At 53.7% G+C, this 23,005-nt stretch overlaps 8 protein-coding genes across 8 annotated transcripts, besides 1 other annotated feature; 6 read left to right on the top strand and 2 right to left on the bottom strand.

Annotated features, from left to right (window-relative positions):
- Positions 1-915: 915 nt before the first annotated feature.
- CORC01_11378 (RNA recognition domain-containing protein) lies at positions 916-2,938 on the top strand (the record flags this gene model as incomplete). The annotated part of the gene is made up of 7 exons (XM_022623002.1): positions 916-1,847; positions 1,900-1,990; positions 2,050-2,139; positions 2,198-2,289; positions 2,339-2,596; positions 2,654-2,749; positions 2,806-2,938. The coding sequence occupies 7 exons, from the start codon at positions 916-918 to the stop codon at positions 2,936-2,938; spliced, it is 1,692 nt and encodes a 563-aa protein (XP_022470475.1).
- A 425-nt stretch (positions 2,939-3,363) lies between these two features.
- On the bottom strand, positions 3,364-4,689 carry CORC01_11377 (RIO1 family protein; the record flags this gene model as incomplete). Its single annotated transcript, XM_022623001.1, has 1 exon — positions 3,364-4,689. The coding sequence occupies one exon, from the start codon at positions 4,687-4,689 to the stop codon at positions 3,364-3,366; it is 1,326 nt and encodes a 441-aa protein (XP_022470474.1).
- Positions 4,690-5,173: 484 nt separating this feature from the next.
- CORC01_11376 (proteasome/cyclosome) lies at positions 5,174-8,034 on the top strand (the record flags this gene model as incomplete). Its single annotated transcript, XM_022623000.1, has 4 exons — positions 5,174-5,294; positions 5,347-5,417; positions 5,477-7,954; positions 8,008-8,034. 4 exons carry the CDS (start codon positions 5,174-5,176, stop codon positions 8,032-8,034), a joined length of 2,697 nt encoding a protein of 898 aa, XP_022470473.1.
- A 2,546-nt stretch (positions 8,035-10,580) lies between these two features.
- On the top strand, positions 10,581-12,745 carry CORC01_11375 (MATE efflux family protein; the record flags this gene model as incomplete). Its single annotated transcript, XM_022622999.1, has 3 exons — positions 10,581-12,107; positions 12,184-12,512; positions 12,658-12,745. 3 exons carry the CDS (start codon positions 10,581-10,583, stop codon positions 12,743-12,745), a joined length of 1,944 nt encoding a protein of 647 aa, XP_022470472.1.
- A 300-nt stretch (positions 12,746-13,045) lies between these two features.
- Positions 13,046-13,348, top strand: CORC01_11374 (uncharacterized protein; the record flags this gene model as incomplete). The annotated part of the gene is made up of 1 exon (XM_022622998.1): positions 13,046-13,348. A coding segment is annotated over one exon (303 nt), but the record flags the coding sequence as incomplete, so codon positions are not given.
- An 844-nt stretch (positions 13,349-14,192) lies between these two features.
- CORC01_11373 (isopentenyl-diphosphate delta-isomerase) lies at positions 14,193-15,249 on the top strand (the record flags this gene model as incomplete). The annotated part of the gene is made up of 3 exons (XM_022622997.1): positions 14,193-14,382; positions 14,583-14,924; positions 15,017-15,249. 3 exons carry the CDS (start codon positions 14,193-14,195, stop codon positions 15,247-15,249), a joined length of 765 nt encoding a protein of 254 aa, XP_022470470.1.
- Positions 15,250-17,934: 2,685 nt separating this feature from the next.
- Positions 17,935-18,003: a sequence feature (Short protein (CORC01_11372, OHE93304.1) was converted to a misc_feature.).
- A 2,121-nt stretch (positions 18,004-20,124) lies between these two features.
- Positions 20,125-21,201, top strand: CORC01_11371 (acetyltransferase; the record flags this gene model as incomplete). The annotated part of the gene is made up of 3 exons (XM_022622996.1): positions 20,125-20,429; positions 20,581-20,833; positions 20,950-21,201. 3 exons carry the CDS (start codon positions 20,125-20,127, stop codon positions 21,199-21,201), a joined length of 810 nt encoding a protein of 269 aa, XP_022470469.1.
- A 661-nt stretch (positions 21,202-21,862) lies between these two features.
- CORC01_11370 (uncharacterized protein) lies at positions 21,863-22,789 on the bottom strand (the record flags this gene model as incomplete). The annotated part of the gene is made up of 2 exons (XM_022622995.1): positions 21,863-22,719; positions 22,786-22,789. 2 exons carry the CDS (start codon positions 22,787-22,789, stop codon positions 21,863-21,865), a joined length of 861 nt encoding a protein of 286 aa, XP_022470468.1.
- Between the last annotated feature and the right edge of the window lie 216 nt (positions 22,790-23,005).

Genomic DNA, 23,005 nt, shown 5'->3' with positions numbered 1-23,005 from the left:
CCCTTTGCCCCGCCGGGTGCCCTCACCTTCTCTGCTTACATCGTCACTCGTCTTGTTCTTCCTCTCTCTTCGTCTCAACCATATCTTCTCTTTCCCACACCCAGATTCCATTCATCCTCTCCTTCCATCTTCCATTGTGCCAATAAATCTGAGCTGCAAAGGAAGGCAAAGGAACGCAAAGCATCCTTAGGTACGTCTCATCATCTGCTCGCCCTTTATCTTCTCCCAATGACTGCCCGCTCTCCTCCATCTTCTCTCTTTTCTCTCGACCACAGCATCACCACCACACTTCTTCAGCCCACCACACAGTCTCTTTGACTCCGATTGCTCCCGATAGCTTGTTCCATCTTTTTACTGATCACTCGCTTCTTCACAGAGTCTTTGGTAACAACATTTGCCATTGTTGACGTTGTTGGAGCGTGCGTCTTGTTCCAAGCCTCTGTTGACAAAGGTAAGTTTCGACTTCACCGCCGCCCTCTACCCAAACTTTGCCGTCTTTATCGTCTTTGGTAGCGTCATCTTCTACCTTGACCAACACGGTCACCTGTTGGCTGTGGAGCCTTCTCGTCCCAAGACCCAACTTTGTGGGAGATCATCCCGATCTTCCAGACTTCCTCTCCATTTCCCTCTGCTCTGCGAGCCTGTCTACGTTCAGGAGTCTTACCGCAACCGCTCATTGCAAACCGTCATATGCCCAAACTTCGTTGGCTGACCTTGGCGCAGTTCCCACTCCCAGAAACCCCGCTTCGGCGCCTCTTTTCAACTCTTGGAACCAATTGACATCGTTCCTGTAAGTGCAATATCGCGCCCGCCCAGAACGCGAACATGTCAACCACCCAGGGTAGACATCGCCCTTCTGTCTGGTGGCTTTCTACGTGACAGAAGCAAATTATTGGGCGTCCTGCTGACTGGGTTATGTTCCAGACCTCGGACTTGACTATGTCTTATCAGACTCACGCCATGGATCCCAAGCATTCAGTCGCCTATGCTGGAGCTGGCAATCATGCCAGCCAGTTCCCTGAGAACCAGATTCCCAACATGATGGGCAGTGTCGACGCTTTGAATGGCGCCATCGGTCAGTTCCAAGGCATGACACTGGGTAACAGCATGTCCCACAACGTCAGCGCCATGGGCCAGATGGCTACTGGCCACCCTTACATGATTCCCCAGGACTACATTTTGGCTCCTCATCTGCCTACTGCCTTGGGAATGGATCACCTGTCTCAGGGTCCGTACGGCCCGGGTGGCTACTTGGCCGCACCTGGACAGTTCAGTCCCTACGTTCCCTACCCCATGATGCCCTTCACCCCCGGCCGCGCTGTAAGTGGGAACTCGGCTCTCCAGGACCGCACCAACCGCGGCCACAACGATGTGCCAGGTCTTGAGAACCGCCGTCACAGCGGTGGCTCTTACACCACCACCGAGTCTGCTCCTACGACTCCTTTCTACAGCGGCGCCGGCAAGAATGACAAGGGCCCTCGCGTTGCTGCGCTTGACCGTTCAACCTACACCACTCCCTCTCCCCAGCAGCTTGTCGGTGGCAACATCTTTGTTGAACCTGCTGCCAAGCACAGCATCATCACTATTCCCGTCGACCGCAACTTGGAGGAGATCCTCAAGCAGGATCCTCCCGTACCCAAGGCCGTTCCTGCCGTCTTCACCCCTGCCACCCAGATGAAGACTCTGGATCAGAGTTTGGAGAATAGGATCCCGGGCAACCGCAATGTTTACATTCGCGGTCTTCATCCGACCACTGATGACGAGCTCTTGTACCGCTTTGCTTCCCGCTTTGGCGAGGTGGAGACCTCCAAAGCCATCATTGACACGTCCACGGGTGCTTGCAAAGGGTATGCTGGGTCGGCTGTATCTATTCTCCTTCCTCCGCTGATAACAAAGCAGGTTTGGCTTTGCCAAGTTCTTCGACGTTCGCGATTCGGAGATGTGCATCCGAGGCTTTCATCGTCTCGGATACGAGGTCGGCTTCGCTCGTGTACGTTCTGATCTACAACTGTCTAGTGTCCAGCATCTGGTCTCTGACGTGTGATGCAGGAATCTTTCAACTCTCGCCTCAAGGCCGAGGGCGACGAGGGCTCTACCAATCTGTACATCTCCAACCTTCCAAAGAGCTTGACCGAGAACGTGAGTTCGCGCTGACCGTCTTCTGGGCCATTATTGTCCCTGTTACTGACACTTCCAGGACCTTGGCGATATCTTCAGGGGCTACCACATCATGTCGTCCAAGATCCTGCGTGACAGCATGGGCAATAGCCGCGGCGTTGGCTTCGCTCGGTATGTGACTTCTTAACCACTCCCAGCAGCTGTGTCCTAATTGAGCCAGTTTCGAATCCCGCGATGTTTGCGATGCCGTCATTAAGCAGTTCAACGGCATTCCCATCGGCGAGGAAGGCATGGTGATGAACATTCGCTATGCCGATACTGCTGGTCAGAAGGAGCTCAAGCGGGTCACCGCTGAGCGTCGCCAATTCCGCACCAATGAGTATAATATTGGTGCCTATGGTACTCCTCTTGTTGGCATTCAGCCCAACATGTACAACCAGCCGGCCTGGAAGCGTGCTCTGCAGTCCACAGCCAACAGGTGAGCACTCCATCACACGAGTCATCTCTAAGCTCAATTGCTAACCATCTAAAGCAGCTACGCCCCTCGTTCCATGACCGTCGGTCTTGATCGAATGGGCAAGGGGGTCAAGTCTGATGACTACCAGGCGGGCACTGTTCAGGGAAATACCCAGTACGGTGACCATTCTCGTCATTGGAGCATTCTTCTTGACTAACCTGCTTGTTCAGATCATCCGCAGAGACCACCGTCGCCGAAACCTTGTCCGACGACGACGAAGGCGTGACTATCCATGCAGACTCGGCCACGCCCGTCATCGTCAGCACTCAGTCGTCTCCTATTTCAAAGAAGGAGAAAAAGTGAGTTTGAGTTGTGAGGGGCGTTAGCGTATTTTCCGTGTGCATCATTCCTTGCTTTGTCTCGCAGATTTCGGGGCTTTTGCGTCACAGCACACATGGCAGTATGGTTTTGATCAGGGGACATATTATGCTCTGAGGTAGCTCATACTCTTGATGCAATCCGTATGCATGGCGCCAGCTTTTAGTTCTTCTTGTACCTTAGTTTTTGGAAGGCAGATAAGAACCGGGACGGCGTATCAATTTTCTTTTTGCCACAGAATCATGCAATCACAAATTGCACTATGCTCAATTCTCAGAAGAAGAAAAAAGGTTCCCAATCATAGGACCAATGGACGAAGAACTATGCTTGTGAGAATTGTTTGCGCGTCAGCAAGAAATGAAGAAGATTTTTGGAACTAGTGAAGGAGTTTATTTTGATTCTTCATTAGCTCAGGTCTCGTCTGCCATCGTCAACTTCGAGAATTTTTGGGTATCAAGTCCATCCTTTGCTTTTTCACCTGCCAGAGCTTCTTCGCCATCTCTGCTTGCAGGTGGCACGCTTCGATCTTCAACGTCTGTCACCTCGTCACCTGACTCTTCCTCCTCGTCCTCGTCTTCTTCTGAACCATATTCCTCATCGTTGTCGTCCAGTAAATCACCGCCTTCGTCATTCTTGGAAGCAGCCTGCTCCTGAATGGCCTTTTCCAGATCCTTGGCCATCTTCTTCGTAAAACCAGATGCTGTCAAGGTCGCATCTATCCTAGTGGCACCACCCTTGCCAACCAACTTCTTTGCGTCCTTGTAGAAAGGCCCTGGCGTTGTGCTCGTAAATTTGAACCTCTTTTCGAAAAAGCGCTTGATGCAGTTGACGTCTCTGTCAAAATACATCTCTGCGTTCTCGTGGTCCATGGACACCATCTGCGGAAAGTCGATAACGATTGGTATTAACTTAATGGTCTCTTCATCTCCTTCCTCCGTTTTAATGACGGAAACTTCTTCCTTGATGAGAATATTGAACTCGTTGTAATCGCCGTGGATAAGTCCATGCTTAGCCAAGCGGAGCAACAGATCAATCAGCTCGGAGTAGAGAAGCGCGGGATCTGGGACATCGGAGATTTGGCGGAGAGGGAAAGAATCGATGAAGGACATGACAATGGTGTGTCGGTTCTGAGCGATGGGAACGGGCACCGGGAATCCTTCCTCCTTAAGCGCCTTCATGAAAGCAAACTCTTTCATCGCTGCGAGCCTTGAAAGGTACATCCAAGATCCCGACTGCTTGTTCTTGAGGTAGTCTCGGTTCGACTTGACCGTCCGGAAAGAAATTCGGCCGAGTCTATGGATCTTAAGGATGCACTGCACGCCTCGGTCGTCGGCAACCATCACAATATCGCTCTCCTTTCCAACACCGACTCTGCTGCCGACGCTGTATACCTCCTTGCGAGTCGAGTACGTGTGCATCGCGAGATAGTCGAGGCCGCCATAGGTGAGTCGATAACCATCATACTTGGCCTCCTTGACCTTGGCGATGAGGCCGACCTTGGCGAGGTTGGAGATGGAACGGTGCACGCCGCTTGCGCCGCCACGAAGGCGCGACAGTTTCTCGATCAACGACGTTGGGACCAGCTCGTGGTTCTTGGTGCCTTGTTCAACCTGGGGATCCTGTAAGTGGGCTGCCTGGAGGGGTGAGGGAGGGGTATGGTGAGAGTGACGAACTGCTGCGAGGACCTTCCAGTCCTCGGCGGCCAAGTGCCGCAGTGCCTTGGTATCTAAATGCATTTGGCCAGTTCTGCGAATGCAACTGAAGGTATTGGTGAGATCAGTCTTGAGTTGAAATCTTTCCTTTGGAGATCTCAAGGTACTGGCTGTTGAGCCCAATCAACCCCTCCATTGGAAAAAAAGCAGCCAGGGTTTGGATGTGCGCTATCGATAAAGTTGATAAGATAAGCTCGACCGGGGACGGGGTCGTTGACTCCGATGGTCACGTGGTAGGCTGAACACTCCCAAGATGTGTCTGTGCGGCAGGCAGGCCAGGCTCGTACGCAACCGGGGAGCTTCGACTTGCTGCTTAGCTTTACAAAGCTACCACTACCTTCCATCTCCCTCACGAACCCCAACCGCCCGCCACCATACCCTCCTCTTAACCGCATACCATTGATGCGACATCCATTACTCAACGAACCGAACAGATAACCGCGCCGATTCTTGACTCAAGTCCTGAGGACGTACAATCCCCGTAAAGAGTCCACAAACACACGTCAAGATGGCGCAGGACAGCGAGAAGCCTACCGCTGCCGACAAGGGCAAGGGAAAGGCCGTGGAGGACAGCAAGAAGGAGAAGTCTCAAGTCAACGGCAAGAAGGAGGATGAGAAGATTGTCGATTGTGAGCGACATGGGCTATCTCATGGAATTGATGAGGGGCTAACTATTTGCAGCTGCGGAGGAGCTTAGCGAAGAGGACCAACAGCTGAAGAACGAGTTGGATATGCTTGTCGAGCGCCTCACGGTACGTTGCGTATCAATTCAATTTTAGCACCGTGTATAGAACACTGACGTTGCTCCCAGGAGTCCGATGCCTCTCTCTACAAGCCGGCCCTTGAGGCCATGAAGAACTTCATCAAGACATCAACCTCTTCAATGACGGCCGTGCCTAAACCGCTCAAGTTCCTCAGACCACACTACGAGACCATGACAAAACTATTCGAGGATTGGCTGACGGGCGACAACAAAACGTCACTCGCAGACGTTTTGTCAGTGATTGGTATGACGTATTCTGACGAGGACCGACAAGACACTCTCAAGTATCGCCTGCTTGCACCGTCATCCGATATTGGATCGTGGGGCCACGAATACACTCGGCATCTGGCTTTGGAGATCGGCGAGGTGTACGGAAAGAGGATAAACGCCGACGAGCCGACGAAGGACCTGGTTGATCTTGCCTTGATTCTCGTCCCGCTCTTCCTGCAGAGCAATGCCGAGGCTGACGCGGTGGATCTGATGAGCGAGCTCGAAATCATCGACCAGATCCCCAATCACCTCGACAAGGACACTTATGGCCGCGTGTGCCTGTATATGGTCAGCATGGTCAACTTGCTGACGTACCCCGACAATGAGCTTTTCCTCAAGACCGCCCATGACATCTACCTCGCATACAAGGAGTACGCCCTGGCAATGACCCTGGCCATTCGCCTCAATGATGTCGACCTCATCAAGGCCGACTTCGAGAAGGCCGAAGACCCCGCGTTGAAGAAGCAGCTCGCCTTCCTCATTGCGCGGCAGCGCATCGTCTTGGACCTCCCCGCGGAGGATGCAGATTCCCAGGCGGTCGTGGAGTGCCTGTCGAACCTTAAGCTGTCCGACCACTTCAAGTCCCTGGGCAAGGAGCTCAACATTCTGGACCCCAAGACCACAGAGGATATCTACAAGAGCCACCTCGAAAGCAGTCGCGTTGCAGGCATGACCAATCTCGATTCTGCCCGTCACAACCTGGCTGCCGCTTTCGTCAACGCCTTCGTGAACGCCGGCTTCGGTAACGACAAGATGATGCTGGTCGAGCAGGATAAGGAAAGCTGGGTATGGAAGACCAAGGGCGATGGAATGATGTCGACTGTGGCCTCCCTGGGTACTCTGCTGTTGTGGGATGTTGAAGCTGGTTTGGACAAGATTGACAAGTACACTTATGCAGCGGAGCCTGAGATCTTGGCTGGCTCGATGCTTGCTATTGGTATCATGAACTCCGGAGCTCGTGTTGACTCTGAGCCGGCCTTGGCTCTGTTGGGAGACGAGGACAAGCTGCACCACAAGAACCCTCTTGTCCGAACTGCCAGCATCATGGGCTTGGGTCTCTCCTACGCCGGCTCAAACAACGAGCTCCTCCTGGAGCTCCTGCTACCCATCATCACTGATTCCTCCCAGGAGATGCAAATTTCCGCCATGGCTGCCTTGTCTTGCGGTCTGATCTTTGTCGGCTCCTCCAACCCCGAAATCAGCGAGGCTATCGTTACGACACTGCTCGATGACGACCGCAAGAATCAGCTCACAGACAAGTGGACTCGCTTCCTGGCACTTGGTCTCGGCTTGCTCTTCTTTGGCCGTCAAGAAGAGGTTGACGTCATCCTTGAGACACTCAAGGCTGTTGACCACCCGATGGCGAAGCCGACGGCTGTGCTGGCCGAGATCTGTGCTTGGGCAGGCACCGGTGCCGTTTTGAAGATTCAAGAGTTGTTGCACATCTGTAACGAGCACATTGAGGATTCTGATGAGAAGAAGGGTGACGAGCTTCTCCAGTCATATGCAGTGATTGGTATCGCGCTCGTCGCCATGGGAGAAGAAGTCGGTCAGGAGATGGTCCTTCGGCAGTTTGGCCACCTAATGCACTACGGCGAGCCCAACATCAGGAGAGCAGTCCCTCTGGCCATGGGTTTGATCAGTCCCAGCAACCCCCAGATGAAGGTCTACGACACACTTTCGAGATACTCTCACGATAACGACAACGATGTGGCTATCAATGCGATTTTCGCCATGGGTCTTTTGGGTGCGGGCACGAACAACGCCCGACTGGCCCAGCTGCTGAGACAATTGGCCAGCTTCTACCACCGTGACCAGGAGTCTCTCTTCATGGTGCGCATCGCCCAGGGCCTTCTGCACATGGGCAAGGGAACCATGTCAGTCAACCCCTTCCACACGGACCGCAACGTTCTCTCGCGCGTGTCCACGGGTGGTTTGCTGGCGGTGCTGGTCGCCATGATCGATGCCAAGTCGTTTATCACGTCTAACTCACACTACCTGCTCTACTTCTTGGTGACAGCAATGCACCCCCGGTTCTTGGTGACGTTGGATGAGGACCTGAAGCCGTTGAAGGTCAACGTCCGCGTTGGTCAGGCAGTAGATGTTGTCGGCCAGGCGGGTCGGCCCAAGACTATCACCGGGTGGCAAACACAGAGCACGCCGGTCGTTCTGGCGTACGGGGAGCGTGCGGAGCTCGAGGACGAGCAGTACATCAGCTTGAACAGCACACTAGAGGGACTGGTGATTCTCAAGAAGGTACGTTGACACACGACTGCAAGGTGAAGGAAGGCGATGCTAACTGATGACAGAACCCTGATTGGGTGGAGGAGAAATAGATGATTTCAGGGTGTTACGGGGACCTGGGATCGTAGGTTCAGGCTTGGGACTGGGACACGATACACTGTATAGTAATCTTATGTCTGTGAGTGGCATTCGGAACGTCATCAGACAGATGAGATCCCACATGAATAGACGGATCAGCTACTGCAATGAAGAAGCATTTTAACGTTTAGACATTTGAGGCAGTGACACATCCAGATATGTGTATGCATTGTGCTGCTCCTAGTCCAGCCTCAATTTGGTGATGTCTGCTCATGGAGCTGCGGCGGGTGAGTTGAATCTGACCTCGGTCAAGCGAGGGACGGCTGATTGAGGAGTGGGCATGTGTTGATGCTGACCAAACGACTCCGCTTGCCTCATGCAGCAATTTTTCCCGGCATGAACCAATAGCCGTCGGCTGCGTGATATCTGGATTCCAGCGATCCGAGACACGATGAGATGATATCTTTATGTCCTCAGCACTGATCCGACTAGAGCCACCCTACTAGACATTGAGACATTGCGCATGCGATACGTGTGTTTACTTTTCGTCTAAACGAAAGAGACGTCTTGCTTGTACGTAATACACGTCACGCTTGGTCAATGGCGGGATATTGCCTGTAAAGCGATACGGGCACAGGACGGGGAAGTGGACGGGATTGTCGTTCGGGACGGGATATATAGGGGACAGGTGCATGGGTGTGTTGAAGAGACGGGTCCAAGAGCTAAGCCAGGCTGAGTAGAGCTGACCGCGCTGTAACCCTGCCGATACCTTGGGTACAGGACAGGTATGCACAAGGAAATCAAGGACGGGGAGACGAGGATAGGAGGGGCAACCGCTAGCGCTGGTGGAGGCTAGGGGACGATGGAAGTGGGGGATGGGAATGGGACGCGGGAGGAGAAGAAAAAAAACGGATGTTGTGGTTCTGGCCTTGGTTGGGAGGGATATCAGTGCGCTGAAAACGGGCGGAGATGTTGGAGAGGCTTTGGACGCGACGGTAAGTAGAGACACAAGAATGGCAATGCCAGCGATGTGAAGAGATTAGGGGCCATGAACTTTGGATGCGCTGGTAAGGTAGGTTACACGATACGATTGCGTGTGTTGTATTGGGGTCCGTTGGTTGGATGGGAGCCTCTCTATCCGTAGCCGATGGAGAGATCCCGGGGTCCCGGTCACGACGGCGGAGCCCGGGGATGGGGCGGCCGCCGCCCCCTTCGGCAGGATGCGTCGCTTCTGGACTCGTCTCTGTGTCGTGTCTCTCTTCTTATCAGTTCCGGGATTGGTTGTGTGCTGGGCCTCTGCATGAGCGTTGATGGCAGAACCAAAGATGGGGGAGTTGGAAGCAGCTTCGACCTAGGTACTACGTAACCGGCGGGGAAACCGCCAAAATTCGAAAGTTGGTTGGATTTGCAAGAGGATGTGGGATGCCAAGCCGTGAAAGGCAAAGATGCTACGGGATTCCGTGGTGTGTCATTGGCCGAGTAAGTCAGGCGATTGGCGGCGTCGTTGGCTTGCAACGTGCGGATGTGGGATGAACGATTGAAAGAGGCGTCTTGTTTCTGGTGGTGCGGCTGCTAGGCACCTAGGCACCTTAGCACCTTAGCACCTCGGCACGTTAAGGTAAGGTAGCTGAGATAGTGAGATGGCATGGCAAATGGCAACGGGGATGCAATTGGAAACCTAAGGTAAGGTAGGCAAGTGCAAGGTGCCACTGCCATGCGAGGTGGTGGATCGCGCCATTACTGGGTGGATATCAGGCGAATCTAGCCGCTTCGCGCTTCGCGGGCAACAACGGGGAGACCCTGGAAGTGGAAAGCAACAACGAGACTTGTCCGTACTTTGTTCTCTATCTCTCCTGTCTCTTTTCGATCCATGCTTCTTTTCCATGCGCTAGGCCTTCCCTGGCACCCAAGATGGTCTTATTCCCCAGCTTTTGCCTTGGGAACTGAGGTGCTCAGCGCAGCGCAGCAAAGACGCGGGTGACGCTTCCGACTTCCTATCTATCTTCTTAGTCTTCCTCGTCACCCCTCCATTGTCAACGCCCTCCTCTGCTATTTCCCGTCATTTATTTATATTTTTTTCTTCTCGCCGAACTTTCTCCTATCTGCATGCTCTTCCTTTTTTCTTACTTGAAAAGGTTACCATCAGGCGAAGGAAACGATACTACGAAAAGACCATCCGACCCTTGGCACTTGCTCCCACGTTAAAAACTGCGTTGGTGCCCACCTCTTCAGCACTTGGCACATCTTTCCTGGAGAGCATATTGGGGAGCGCAAATCGGACGTTGGAGTTTCGGAGGCGCGTGAAGCCGCCCAGTGTACACCGACACCGGCCCAAGCAACCTTTGTCGCCTACGACTGCGCAACACCGTCTTACCTGAGATTCGCGGTTCGAAGCACCAAGACACGTGCAGATTCTTGGTTGGAGTCACCGGCGGATTGCGCAACTTGCATTAAAATCGAGGCGAGCGGACGACGTTATAGTGCCTCGGAAAAGTGGGTGTGACTGGGCTCCCTCATCTTTTGCACCTATTCCCGAAAGTCGGTCAGCAACAACTGCACCATGGGCGACGACCGCAGCATCCCCATCAAGGCTTCTTCAAGCCGCGACTTTGTCGCCCAGCTCAGCTCATCATTCATGACGGGAACGCCACCCGCCCAAGAGCTCCTGGCAAGAGATTTGGCTGAATGCTCAGAGGAGGAATACGTCGACGACAATGAGGATGCCATCGGTTCCGCCTCCGAGGACGATTCCGAGGAAGGTCCTCTCTTTTACCGACGACCGAGCGGTGTCGCATTCGGCACCTCCCGCCCGGTCATGAACCCGCAACCGATATACGCAGTCGAAGAACCACCAATCCTTACCAGAGTCGAGAAGAAGCAGTCGCGCGATGCCGAGCGGAGTCTGTTACGTGATAATCATCTTTTGCCTCCCAAGCATGCGCGAGAAGAAAACGAGCCATTCTATCGTCGCGCCTACAGACGCCTGTTCAGCACAAAGATCCCACTCGAGCCTCATGATGAAGAGGCGCCGCAGGTCGTCAATCGTCGACCGACCGAGTCGACCCCTTTGTTGTCCGCCACTAGCCCGGCCCCAGATGCTGACGGCCACGAGAACCTCAATGAGCAGTGGGAAGCGGCAGTCTCAACGGGCCAGCTTCGCACTACGTGGCAGCGCGAGGCCAAGACCATCATCCAGTATGCCAGCCCGCTCATTGTCACCTTCATGTTGCAGTACTCGGTCAACGTCGTCTCCATCTTCGCCGTAGGACGCATCGGCAGGATGGAACTCGGCGCCGTGAGCCTCGCAACCATGACGGCCACCATCACCGTCTACGCGCCCTTCCAGGGACTCGCGACGAGTCTCGATACCCTTTGTGCGCAGGCGTACGGCTCCGGACACCGCCATCTAGTCGGACTACAGTTCCAGCGCATGACATATTTTCTGCTCATGTGCTTCGTTCCGCTGGCGGTGCTGTGGTTCTTCAGTGAATCGGTATTGCGGCTCATGATCCCGGAACCCGAGTCGGCGCGGCTGGCCGGCATTTACCTACGCATGCTGATTCTGAGCGGACCGGCTTTCGTCTGCTTCGAGGGCGGCAAGCGGTTCGTGCAGGCGCAGGGTCTGTTTCAAGCTACCACCTGGGTTCTCTTGGTCGCTGCGCCCATCAACATCCTGTTGAATTGGCTATTTGTCTGGAGGTTGGGATGGGGTTTCATCGGAGCTCCTGCTGCGGTTGTCTGCACCCAGAACCTGCTTCCACTGTTGCTTTTTCTCTACGTGCGCTTCATCGACGGATACCAATGCTGGGGCGGTTTCAGCAAACGAGCTCTGTCAAACTGGGGCCCGATGCTTCGCTTGGCGCTGCCGGGCATGATCATGATAGAGGCCGAGTACATGGCCTTTGAGGTCCTGACGCTGTTCTCGAGCCAGTTTGGGCCGTCGTACCTGGCAGCCCAGAGTGTCGTGGTCACGCTGTGTGCCATCACCTACCAGATCCCGTTCCCCGTCAGCATTGCGGCGTCCACCCGAATTGCCAACCTCATCGGTGCCGGGCTAGTGGATGCGGCAAAGATTACCGGCGGAGTGGTAAGTTTAGCTCCCCCTCCATTACACGCCCTAGGGACACCTGGTTTCGAAATAAATGTTCTAAATGGTTCGATAGGCATTCGCTGCAGCTCTGATTGTGGGCGTGTTCAACGTCATTCTGTTTGGCAGCTTAAGGTTCCACCTGCCACGACTTTTTACCAACGACGAGGAGGTCATTGCCATTGTGGCTGACGTGCTTCCGCTGTGCGCGCTGATGCAGGTCTTTGACGGCCTGTCCGCGGGAGCCCACGGTTTGCTTCGCGGCATCGGTCGTCCTTCCATTGGCGGCTATGCGAACTTGACGGTGTACTACCTCATTGCGATACCCATATCGTTCGGGACCGCGTTTGGTCTTGGATGGAAGCTCAAGGGGCTATGGCTGGGTGTTACAATTGGACTTGCCTTGTAAGTCTATCTTTCTCCCATTTTGTGTTCTGTTTTCCTTCTCCCCACCCCCCTGGCTTCTGGATAGTTTCTGTTCGATTTCCCGAACATGAGATAAATGACGAACAGTGTGAGCGTAAAAGACCTTGGCTGACTCGCGTTACAGGGTGGCCATTATCGAGTATGCTTTTGTGTACTTGACGGACTGGCACAAGGCGGCCAAAGAGGCGGAGACGAGGAACCAGGCCGAGTGAAACGTCTCGGGTAAGGGGTCGTTTACGGCTTTGATTCCCCAGAATCGGCCAGCGAGGTCGTGAAAATTGATTGGCTACGAAGTTGTGATTTCATGATTGACTATTGGAGATGAATGTTGATTACCATTGTTGCATATAATGCCGCCGAATTATGGGCTTGGTAATGTTTAGCAAGCGAGCGAGCGAGCGAGGCAAAGCAATAGCATTGAGATATAATGAACAGAGCGAGAGAAGGAAGAGAGAAGAAACGAGACAACACGAATGCGACTTGGCCGTCACATCGTCCAAACAGTGTGAACCTCGCTGGATGTGCCCAAGTCAGGCAAGCTGGTGCATCCGGCCGATGCCTTGCCTAGGGTATACCCTGGGTATGATCCTGTGACGTCTGTGGGAATTGTGCGCTCAGATACTGAGGGACGTCCGTGTTCTCGCGGCAGCGATATGTGCGTTAGTGTTGCCCTGTCAAACTGGAAACCTCGAAACGTTCCTTTGCCGGCGGCGAGGACAATCATGCTTGGGGTCCAATCGGAGTGGAGATGGTATCGTGCCAGACATGTTCTTCGATGGAAATTTGGGGCGCCTCGTGTGCAGTGGTCGGTCTAAAGAGAAACTCAGATGTAAGCTCCTTGGGATAAAGGAAAATTTTCAACCCTTCACTCCTTACCAGGTCAACAATATGAAACATTGTTCCCTTTCCCCTCATTAAGCTCCAGCTCTACCTACCGTATTGGGCGAAGTTTTGCGTTGCGGTGCCAATGCGGAGGCTCCATCATCTATCGCCTGTCAGGGACTGTCTTGTGGGCTGGGCGACGACGCCGAGTACCAAACCCCCCAAAATACAGGCGAAGATGCGGGAGATTGGCAAGTTGGGTCACCACAGCAAACCAGTGACAAACAACATTGATAGTCGGCTCTTGCTACTGGATCAGAAGGAAGTGAAGTGAATTGAATTGATTCTGGGTGGCCCTGGCCCTCTGCAACAGGGGAACGAATGGCGGGTGCAGGGGTGTGAGGGGCACATTTTCGACTTAGGTTACCTCGTCAGTTTCCCTTCCCGCCTTGGAGGGTGGAGGGGAAGGGACCCCTCCTTTCCTGCGAATCGCTACATAGGTACCAATTTCTTGTCCTTGCACAACCTCTCTTTCCCTCTCTCTCTGTTTGCCTCTCTCGTACGCTCGCAACTTCAGACGGGGGAAGTTTCGAACACTCACTCTCTCCCTCACACCTTTGCGCAATTTATAAGAAGAGCGGTATGTATCGCCCCTCCCTGATGCGCACGCGCGAGCAAGCTTTCTATCTACCTAGCTATAGCTACCTACCTAGCTATCTCCAGCGCCCACGCCCAAAAGGGGAAAAAGTTTCGAAATTGGAGAGACTGACGCACCCTCAGCACACGCGACACACGCGACATACGAGGACGAGAACACTACCACTGCAATCGAACAAAATGTCTGCTACCACGACGACGACCAACGAGGCCATTACGGCCGAGTCAATCCTGCGCCTTTTCCCAGATATCGACACCAGCACCGAGGCTCTCTCCGGCCACGATGCCGAGCAAATTCGGCTCATGGACGAGGTCTGCATCGTGCTCGACGAGAATGACAAGCCTATTGGCAACGCCAGCAAGAAGGCCTGTGAGTGTGTTCTCTCTTGCCGTTCTCGTTTGATATGCTCGTCTAGCGCTTTAACCCCCCTCTTTCCCCCTTTATGTCGTTGCGATGACCAACCAAGCGCTACCACTGCTTGACTGCGAAAGAGAGAGACATCGCAGTAAGAAGGAAGAGGCGAGAATAAGAGAACAAGCAGTTGACTGACACGGAACCCCCAAATACAGGCCACCTCATGACCAACATTGACAAGGGCCTCCTCCACCGCGCCTTTTCCGTCTTCCTCTTCGACCCGGACTCCAACCGCCTGCTCCTGCAGCAGCGCGCCACGGAGAAGATCACCTTCCCCGACATGTGGACCAACACGTGCTGCTCCCACCCGCTGGGTATCCCCGGCGAGACGGGCGCGAACCTCGAGGACTCGGTGGCCGGCGTCAAGCGCGCCGCGCAGAGGAAGTTGGAGCACGAGCTCGGCATCGACCCCAAGCAGGTGCCCTTTGACGATTTCCACTTTTTGACGAGGATCCATTACAAGGCGCCTAGCGATGGCAAGTGGGGAGAGCACGAGAGTATGTTTCCCTCATTCTTTTTAGTTTTCTACTCCTCTCTTGGATAGTTTGGAACAGAAAAAAAAAGCCTAGCCTTACTAACTCAATGATAGTCGACTACATCCTTTTCATCAAGGCCAAGGTCGACCTCGACATTAACAAGAACGAGGTCCAGGCAACGCAGTATGTCAGCGCCGACGAGCTCAAGAAGCTTTTTGAGGACCCGCAGCTCAAGTTCACCCCCTGGTTCAAGCTCATCTGCAACTCGATGCTTTTTCAGTGGTGGGAGAGCCTCGACTCCGGGTTGGAGAAGTACACCAACGAGCAGGAGATTCGCCGCATGTGAGGGTTTCCCGTGGTAGTCTGTGAGACTGGTTGGTCGGAAGGGAGCGAAGCGGATGGAGGCGGCGGCCTGGAAGGTCCAGGGTCGGCCGATCGCGAGAGAGCATTTGACGTGGAGTTCTTTTACTTTCAGCTTTTCTTCTCTCTCTTGCATGTGGCGGCAAAAAGGGACATTATCCGTGTGGTCCCCCTTTTTTCTGATAATATTTTCTATTTCATCCTAGATATCCCCGCCTTTTTGATCACATGAATACGATTTGGGGCGCTGGCTGCTGGCCATGTTGAATGAATACTCGTTGATTCAGAAGACGTGCCTGTCAAAGACGACATGGGGGTATTCAGTCGTTATTCTGAATCGCCAGGGCTGATGGATGCGGGCTTATGATGGACAGTACAGAGTCATCTTAGTTGAAGTTGTACCCAGGGAAGCTACAACGGATCTCCGAGGTCATGAGTCGTCTTCTGGGCGGGCTTTCCCATCGTTGGAATCATTACACGGCGTCAAGTCGGGTCGTTTTCTGAGTAGCGTAGGTATGTGAAGTTCAGGTTTCATGGTGAGGAATTTCCCGATGACGAATACCTACGCAGGGTGTATGTTTGTGTATATACATATCTGTATATGTTTCTCAACGAAGAACAGACTGTATTGTAGAACGACGGAATCCATAATTTCTTTCCCGTCATCCCTGCTCCTCCATAGATTTGTTCTGAGAGACTTTGATCTCTCTCGCAGGTTCAGTCTCCCCCGTACAAGCTCGATCTTTGCCAGCTGTGCCTGCAAGTTTTTGGAAGGCAGCCAAATAGGAGTTGAGGGGCTGGTTTATTGGTAAAGCTCTTGTGCACATCTAGTCTGGTCTGTTATTGAAATTCATCCTCTTTGTAATTATTTAGATATGGACTAAACAACACAGCCCGACAGTCTAGAGCCGCAACAGGTTCGTATCAATTGGATTTTCGGGCCGGTTTGTATGTTGTGATTTGACAATTCCCTTGCTCTGATTGATGGACCTGCTGGAAGATAATCTGCCTGCAACTGGGATTAAAAGGGTTTGATAGGGGTTCGTGGCAGAGTGAATTGGACAGAGGTACACTTTGAAGCTGATTACACGAACCTTCGTCGGGAACATGGTTCGAGACCTCGCAAGATGGGGCATCTCTACGATATTCTGATACCTGTGAGCAAGTGACTCATTGGGACAGTAATTTGTAAGGGCTTCTAAAACTGGACTTGGTTCCGTTCAAACACTCTTCAAAGCTCGATGCTAGATAATCGAAAGGTTCAACTTGGCCGCCCACGAACCCAAGTCGGGAAGCTAGGCTGTTTTTCAACCTCTTTACGCAGTTGTCTTATTTGTTTCAGGCCAAGGATGATCTGAGTAGATCAGGTTGGTAGGAAAGCTAGCAGAAAACAACCATAATGTGAGATGAAGTACTTGCCAGACCACATATACTTCAGATATCCAAGAAAGCTGATCCTTAGGTATCGCGTTGAAGCCTGATTGGATTGTCTAACAGGTGCTGGAAGCTAATCACAGCGTCCGCTTGTGGCCCAGAATTCGCTTCCCTATCATATCTCCTGCTGTAAGGCTTCATTTTTAGTCATGATAGCATGAGTCGTCACAGCTGCAAGATGGGGGAGCAAAATGTCGAGTTTGGCCTGGTGCCACACCCTGTCTATATGGACTTCACAGTCACCAACATGGGCTCCTCGATATGTGCTTGAAGACATGACAAGGAGGGACCGAAAGAGCTTTTGTCGAAGTAGCGTCGGAATGTAGTGTTAAAATGAATGACGATGTGTAGGGAAATGCTTGCAGAACCGAGGCACGTCTGAATGAAGACACCGCAGTGGTCAGCACGAAGACAAGTAACTACATTAACAACATGAGTTCTAGTTTCTTCACAACTTTTCAAGTCAACGATGGAGACAGCAACGGGAGTCCTGTCTACGTCTACTGTAGCAATGGGCAAACAGACTCTGGCCTTCAAAACGCGCCGCCATAGACGAGTAGCGCCATAGGCAATGTGATCAAAACTGGTACTGTTCTAATGTATCGCAGATTGTATTGCAGCATAGCTATGAACTCGCTGCCTGGTGGAGAGACTGAGTGATTGGAGTGAAAGAGGTGAGGACTTTCTTAAAGGAGCACATTAGGAACTACAGGAGTTCAGCATATTAGTGTGTTTTCAAGGCATCTCGTGTTTGTGTTTTCCAGGATGGCTACGATGTTGCTGACAACAGGGTTGGTCCCGGCAGAGGCCTGTAATCCGTACTTTTCTTCAAACCTGCCAAAAGATATGACTTGCACTTTATTACCCTCGCATGCTTGCCTCAACATGCAGGCACGATAAGGTAGGATAGTTCCGCATTTCCAAACTGGCAACTTTCGGCCTTCCGCCGTAAGTCTACATAGTAAGGCATTCCTCAAAGTCAATTTGGACGGACATCTTGCAATACTATGGGTAAGACAGACAGCAACCAACCCTCCATCTCGACCTTGCAGAAGACTTGAAGGCAACCGGGCCCTCCCTGACCGGAAACCCGCACTGCACTTCACCTCCAAGCCATAGATAGCCTACTGGCTCAAGATGGCCGCGGCAGAGCAGGAGACACAAGCGATCTTCCAACGATGAGGGCAACAATAATCGAAGACACAGTGCCCAACCGACCCGACGGGGCAACGATTCAATGATGCTCACTCCTCGTACTTGGCACAGCACGGCATATGCACCCCACGCGCGAAGGATGACGCGGTAGTCAAGCTGGCTTATCGCATTACTCGTTGTTGCAGCTGCACCTCTTATCTCGGCAACATTCCTGACCACTTCCCACGATCGCGAACCCGCAGAGCCTCCCAGGCCCCAAGAGTCTCCGCCTGACAACCACTGCACCACATCCCAGGCATTTGTTTGTTGAGCCAAGCCTGGAATTCGAGCTGAAACCAACTCTCCTGCCCAGACTGGGGACCGCCACGGGACACGGAGCCCGACACAGGGTGCGGTGCATCCGGGCACCGAGTCCGGCAGCGCCGCAGACCCTGGACGGAGCTGATAGGGACGGTGGAACGCCTTGGCCGCATGAAGTTCCACAGCGTACTATGCCGTTGTTGGCATGTCCAGCCGCTGCGATTGGTCAGATGCAGAAGTTATGTGACGGTTGATCCAAAGATACAGGCCGCAGGCTGCCCTCAACTGACGATCCCTAAAATACCTGACCCAACGACAGGGTCTGGCCGGCCTGCCTTTCCCCGCACACCGACTGTCCGCCTCCATTACCTCCTCCCGTCACCCAAGACATGCCTCCGTGAGGATGCGTCGTCCAGCGGCATTCGCTGCTTCTCAACCATTCAACCAGGCCGTCAGTCAGGCCGCTTCTACAAGATCGTCCTCTGCACTAGGGGGCGGCGAACGGCGTTGGTTAGACCTGCATACCCGTACACACCAGGTCGGGATGGCCACCACCAGTCTCGATGCGGCACACAAACACATGCCCAAATATCCACGGCCAACGGCCTGGTCTGTTGCTTGAAAGCTGCAGCCCAGGTCACCCCAGCCCGCCTCCCCCTCATCAGCCTTTACGCTGCTGTCCTCGTGCCCCCTTCTATTACGGCATATCTCGATAGTTTGGGTCCCGTCAACATGGTTTTGGCTAGTGTTGAGGCATGCCAAGTCGGGTATCAAAGATAGCTTGCCCGCATGCTGTGGGTGCAAGCGGCCTGGCTATCGTCTCTACTCCGTGCGTCGTTGATGGTCGATCCGCCGTTCTCGTCGTGTCCAGCTTCTCGCCCTTGTCAAAATCGACAAACATTGTAGAGAATCAGCTACGGCCACCGCAGAGTCTCACAGGCGCGTATTGATCCACTGCCCTGTACCCTTCTGCACCTGTCCTCAACGTCCTACATCCCGCGATTGCTACAGTCTCTCAGCTATCTGCAGGCCCATCCCGCGCGGAAGTACCTCATCTCTCCACAACCTCCACTCCCCCATCATCCCAGCTTGTGGTCTCACTCTTGCTCTCCCTCTCGCTCACTATCTCCTATACTCCTACCTACCCCTGGTGTATCTAGTGACACTCCCCCAGCTACATAACCCCCCAGCTCCTCTCCGCTCCTCAGCTGGTCCCTCTACCGCTCCTCTCCTCTCCTCATCTTATCGTAACACACTTTGGATAGGCTCTCACCAACGACACTGTTTGGCTTCCTACCAAGACAAGGATAAGGATCAAAGTCCTTTCTGCACCGAGAGTTCCTCGTCTCGAAGGCCCCAAGAATAGGGGGGCAGATCTCTGGACAAGATCACAGCCGTGAGCTGTGCTTTGTTGCTAGACTGCTACTCACTGGTCTCGGCCAACATTCAATACCAGCATCCATTCAAATCCCCTCTCTCTCTATCTCTCTCTCTCTCTCTCTCTCTCTCTCTCTCTCCCCCCCCAACGATACTCCTTCAATCACCGTCATCTGACAATCTGCCTGAAAACATCAACCCACCAATATTTTGCCCGTTCATCGCATATCGTGAAGACACTGCTGTCTCCCGCGTCTTGCTGACGACCCCATCCCTCAACTATCGAACTTCAACAAGCCTACCTAGCCAAAGGACGTAACCCGTCAAAATCGTTATTGATGTCGGTTGACCTTCGTACAAGCCTCAATTGCCTTCGCCATCCATCCAGGTTTATGCCCGTGTCGAGAACACAACTCTCGAGAGATCATACGGGTGACAGTATACAGAATTTAAGTACGTTAGGCTTCATCATTACTGAGCGAATTGCCGCCAGAAAGAGGGAGAGAGGGAGAGAATTGCAACACGGCTGACACAACCCTCAAAACAACAGATTCGTGAATAAGACAGGTTCTCCTGTCGAAAAATAAAGCCCGTCATGGAGCACGTAAGCAAAAGCGTCACCCTCGTCGAGCTCAAACGTTCTCTCGTGCCCCCAAAATGGGAGGATACCGTGCGTGTCATTGGCATGTCGGAGTGCAAGGAGGCCGGCCTCTCGCTGGCCCACGCCTTTGCTGCTGATGATCTTAGCCAGTATCTCCTCGACGCCGACGACATGGCGAGCCTATCGGCCGAGTCCAAGTGGAAGCTACACGTCGACATCATGACCTATATCGCGGCCGCCCACTGCCTCAACGGTATCGTTACTACCATTGGCCCGGATCATGATGCCGTTGCTCTGTGGTGAGTTTTGTGTCTTGCTTTCTTTCTGCTTATGCCCGTTGGGCTGCCGTTGGGCAATTTTCTCTCAAGGCACCCCAACACAACCCTGCCCTCTGGGACCTTTTTGCGGTCAAAAAGCAATGTTGGACTAACACTAGACGGGTCGCAATAGGATGCCTCCTGGACAGGACACTGACGGATGGTTGACCATCCTCCGCAGTGGGTTGTGGCGACTCTATTTCCAACTCTCCGTGGAGGCCAGACGTCGTTACTATGACGAGCTCCTACCTCTGCTGCATGACACCAAGCTGGAGGTCATGGGCGAGCGGGACAATGATTGCTACTACCTGGTCTACCTAGGGACCAAGCCCAACGCCCGGGGCAAGGGGTATGCGAGAAAGCTGCTCAACGACATGATCGAAAGGGTAGGTTAAAGACGGCCGCCCGTCCAGTCTACACGCCTGTTGCGTTTTAAAAGACAAGACATGGCCGGGGGACGGGATTGTACCATGGTTCACATCGCAACTAACGTTTGGAACAGGCCGACGCGGAGAACCGCGCCGTCTATCTCGAGTCCAGCTCTCTCTCCAACAACGAGTACTACCGCAAGTTCGGCTTTGAATTTAAGCGCGAGATCCGGATGACTCGTGGAGACACACCCGTCAGCCTCTTCATCATGGTCCGCGAGCCATGCGCGCACAAGCCGGGGGGAGGCCAGACGTACTCGACCGTAGTCTCCAGCAACATCAAGATGCAGATCAATGCCGTGATGATGGAGACGGTGCGGGTCTGATTTGGCGCGGCGGTTTTGGGTTGAGAGAGGTCCTGTCAGTTCATGCTTCAATCCCTCGTTTTGACCTGGAATCGGTGATGTGATGTTGTGTGTTGTGTTCTTTTCTTTCTCCTGAATTATCTTGAGGTGGCGTGGTACTGCTTCTGTTCGGTGGCGGCAGTCCGGCGGCAGCCCTTTTGGACGTTGCTTGCACCCGTGTCTCATGCTGACCACAGTTTGAGGGTTTCAACATTGCCCCGACGGGGCGCGTCTGGTTCAACACCGGCGCAAACGCGCGATAACTCACTGTCCCTACTGCAGCGGCGGTGAAATGTGGTTTTGTCACTTTTACGAATATTTTTGTATTTCCCTGCTTTCAGTTTGCTTGTATCTACCGACTAGCTCTAGCCATTCATTAGAATACTGACCAATTCGCTCATTTCATTCATATCACTAGGGTTGCGGTTCTTCCGCCAATCCCCCCTTTTTTCAACCTAAAATCGTGACCGGATATCAGCCTGATTTGCTGACAATGCATGCCTCAATCCCCGATGAAGCTAATACGAGAGGTTTCTCTGCCTCTGGGAGTTTTCCACCTTCTCACAAATCTACGATTCAGCCGTGTTCCGATTCGGATCCACCCTCCCCCTCCCCTTGCCGGGGCGCCTTTCTATTTGGGTATTTAGTAGTCGAGGATAGCCCATGTCTCGTCGTCGATGGTGGTGTAAATCAGACCCTCAGAGAGCAGCTCCTCCGACGCTTTCATCGTAGCCTGCATGGACAAGCCTGCGCCGCTCGAGATCTGGTTCAGGTGCACGCCCTCGTTGCCGCCAGGGGCGTTGTTGATAAAGTTGAACATCTTTTGCGCGCTCGCCGAGACGCCTCTGAGCTTGGAAGCCTGCGCGGGGTTCCCGCCGCCCGCCGCGGCACCGCCACCGCCGTACCCGTCTCCACCATCGACGAACATGCCGTCCTCACCGCCGCCGCCGTTCGCCCCGGGGCCGCTGCCGTCAGCGTTGAGGGGACCCTTTGTGAAGTAGAGGTGGACGTAGGTGGCCTCGAGGAGGTGGTAGTTGACCTCGTTGAAGTCGGTGACGGGGCGGATGAAGTGGGCGCCGACGTGGCGCTTGCCGTTGAAGGATTTCAGGCGGCCCCAGACGCGGACGTGGCTTTCGAGCTCGAGCTTGTCGTCGGCGTCGTCCTTCTTGTCCGTGTCGACCCACTTCTTGACCTCGATGAGGCCGGTGCCGTCGTCGAGCTTGAGGGTGATGTTTGTGGGCTGCGGGGAGATTTGGCGAATCTGGGCGACAAAGGTGACCTGGGTGACCGTGGCGCCGTCAATCTTGAAGTCGGCGCCCGGGTAGGCCTCCTCGGCGTCGATGACCTGCTTGATTGTAACGGGGCGAAGGGATTCCTCGCTGTAGGCCTTGCCGCCGCCGCCGCCTTGGGAGCCGCCCTGGGAGCCGCCGTAGACGAAGCCGCCTGCGTCGTCGCCGCCTTGGGCGCCGTAGGAGGTTTTCGTGAAGCCACCGTATGAAGCTGTTGGTTCAAGGGTGGTTAGTTGAAATTAGCTGTGGTGGAGGGGGTTGAGAAGAATTGACATACTCATTGTGTCTGTAAAATATCTGAGGAGGATGTCTGTATTGTTCGCGGGGATGTGAGTTGGGCGGGGTGGGTTATCTGGGTAGAAGACGACGGGATGGTGGTGGTAGGTTCGAACTGGTTGGGTGGTTTTGGAAGGGACGCGTCTTTTTGCCTGGCGACGCGACTGGGGGTTTAATTGATTGTGCACGACGAGCAAAATGCCACCCGCCGCCCGCTGTGG

This window comes from Colletotrichum orchidophilum, assembly GCF_001831195.1.
Source record: "Colletotrichum orchidophilum strain IMI 309357 chromosome Unknown Scaffold_123.1, whole genome shotgun sequence".
In the NCBI taxonomy this organism is placed as follows: Eukaryota; Fungi; Ascomycota; class Sordariomycetes; order Glomerellales; family Glomerellaceae; genus Colletotrichum; species Colletotrichum orchidophilum.
Note: the sequence above shows the minus strand (reverse complement) of the source record. Positions and strands in the feature narration are given on the sequence as shown.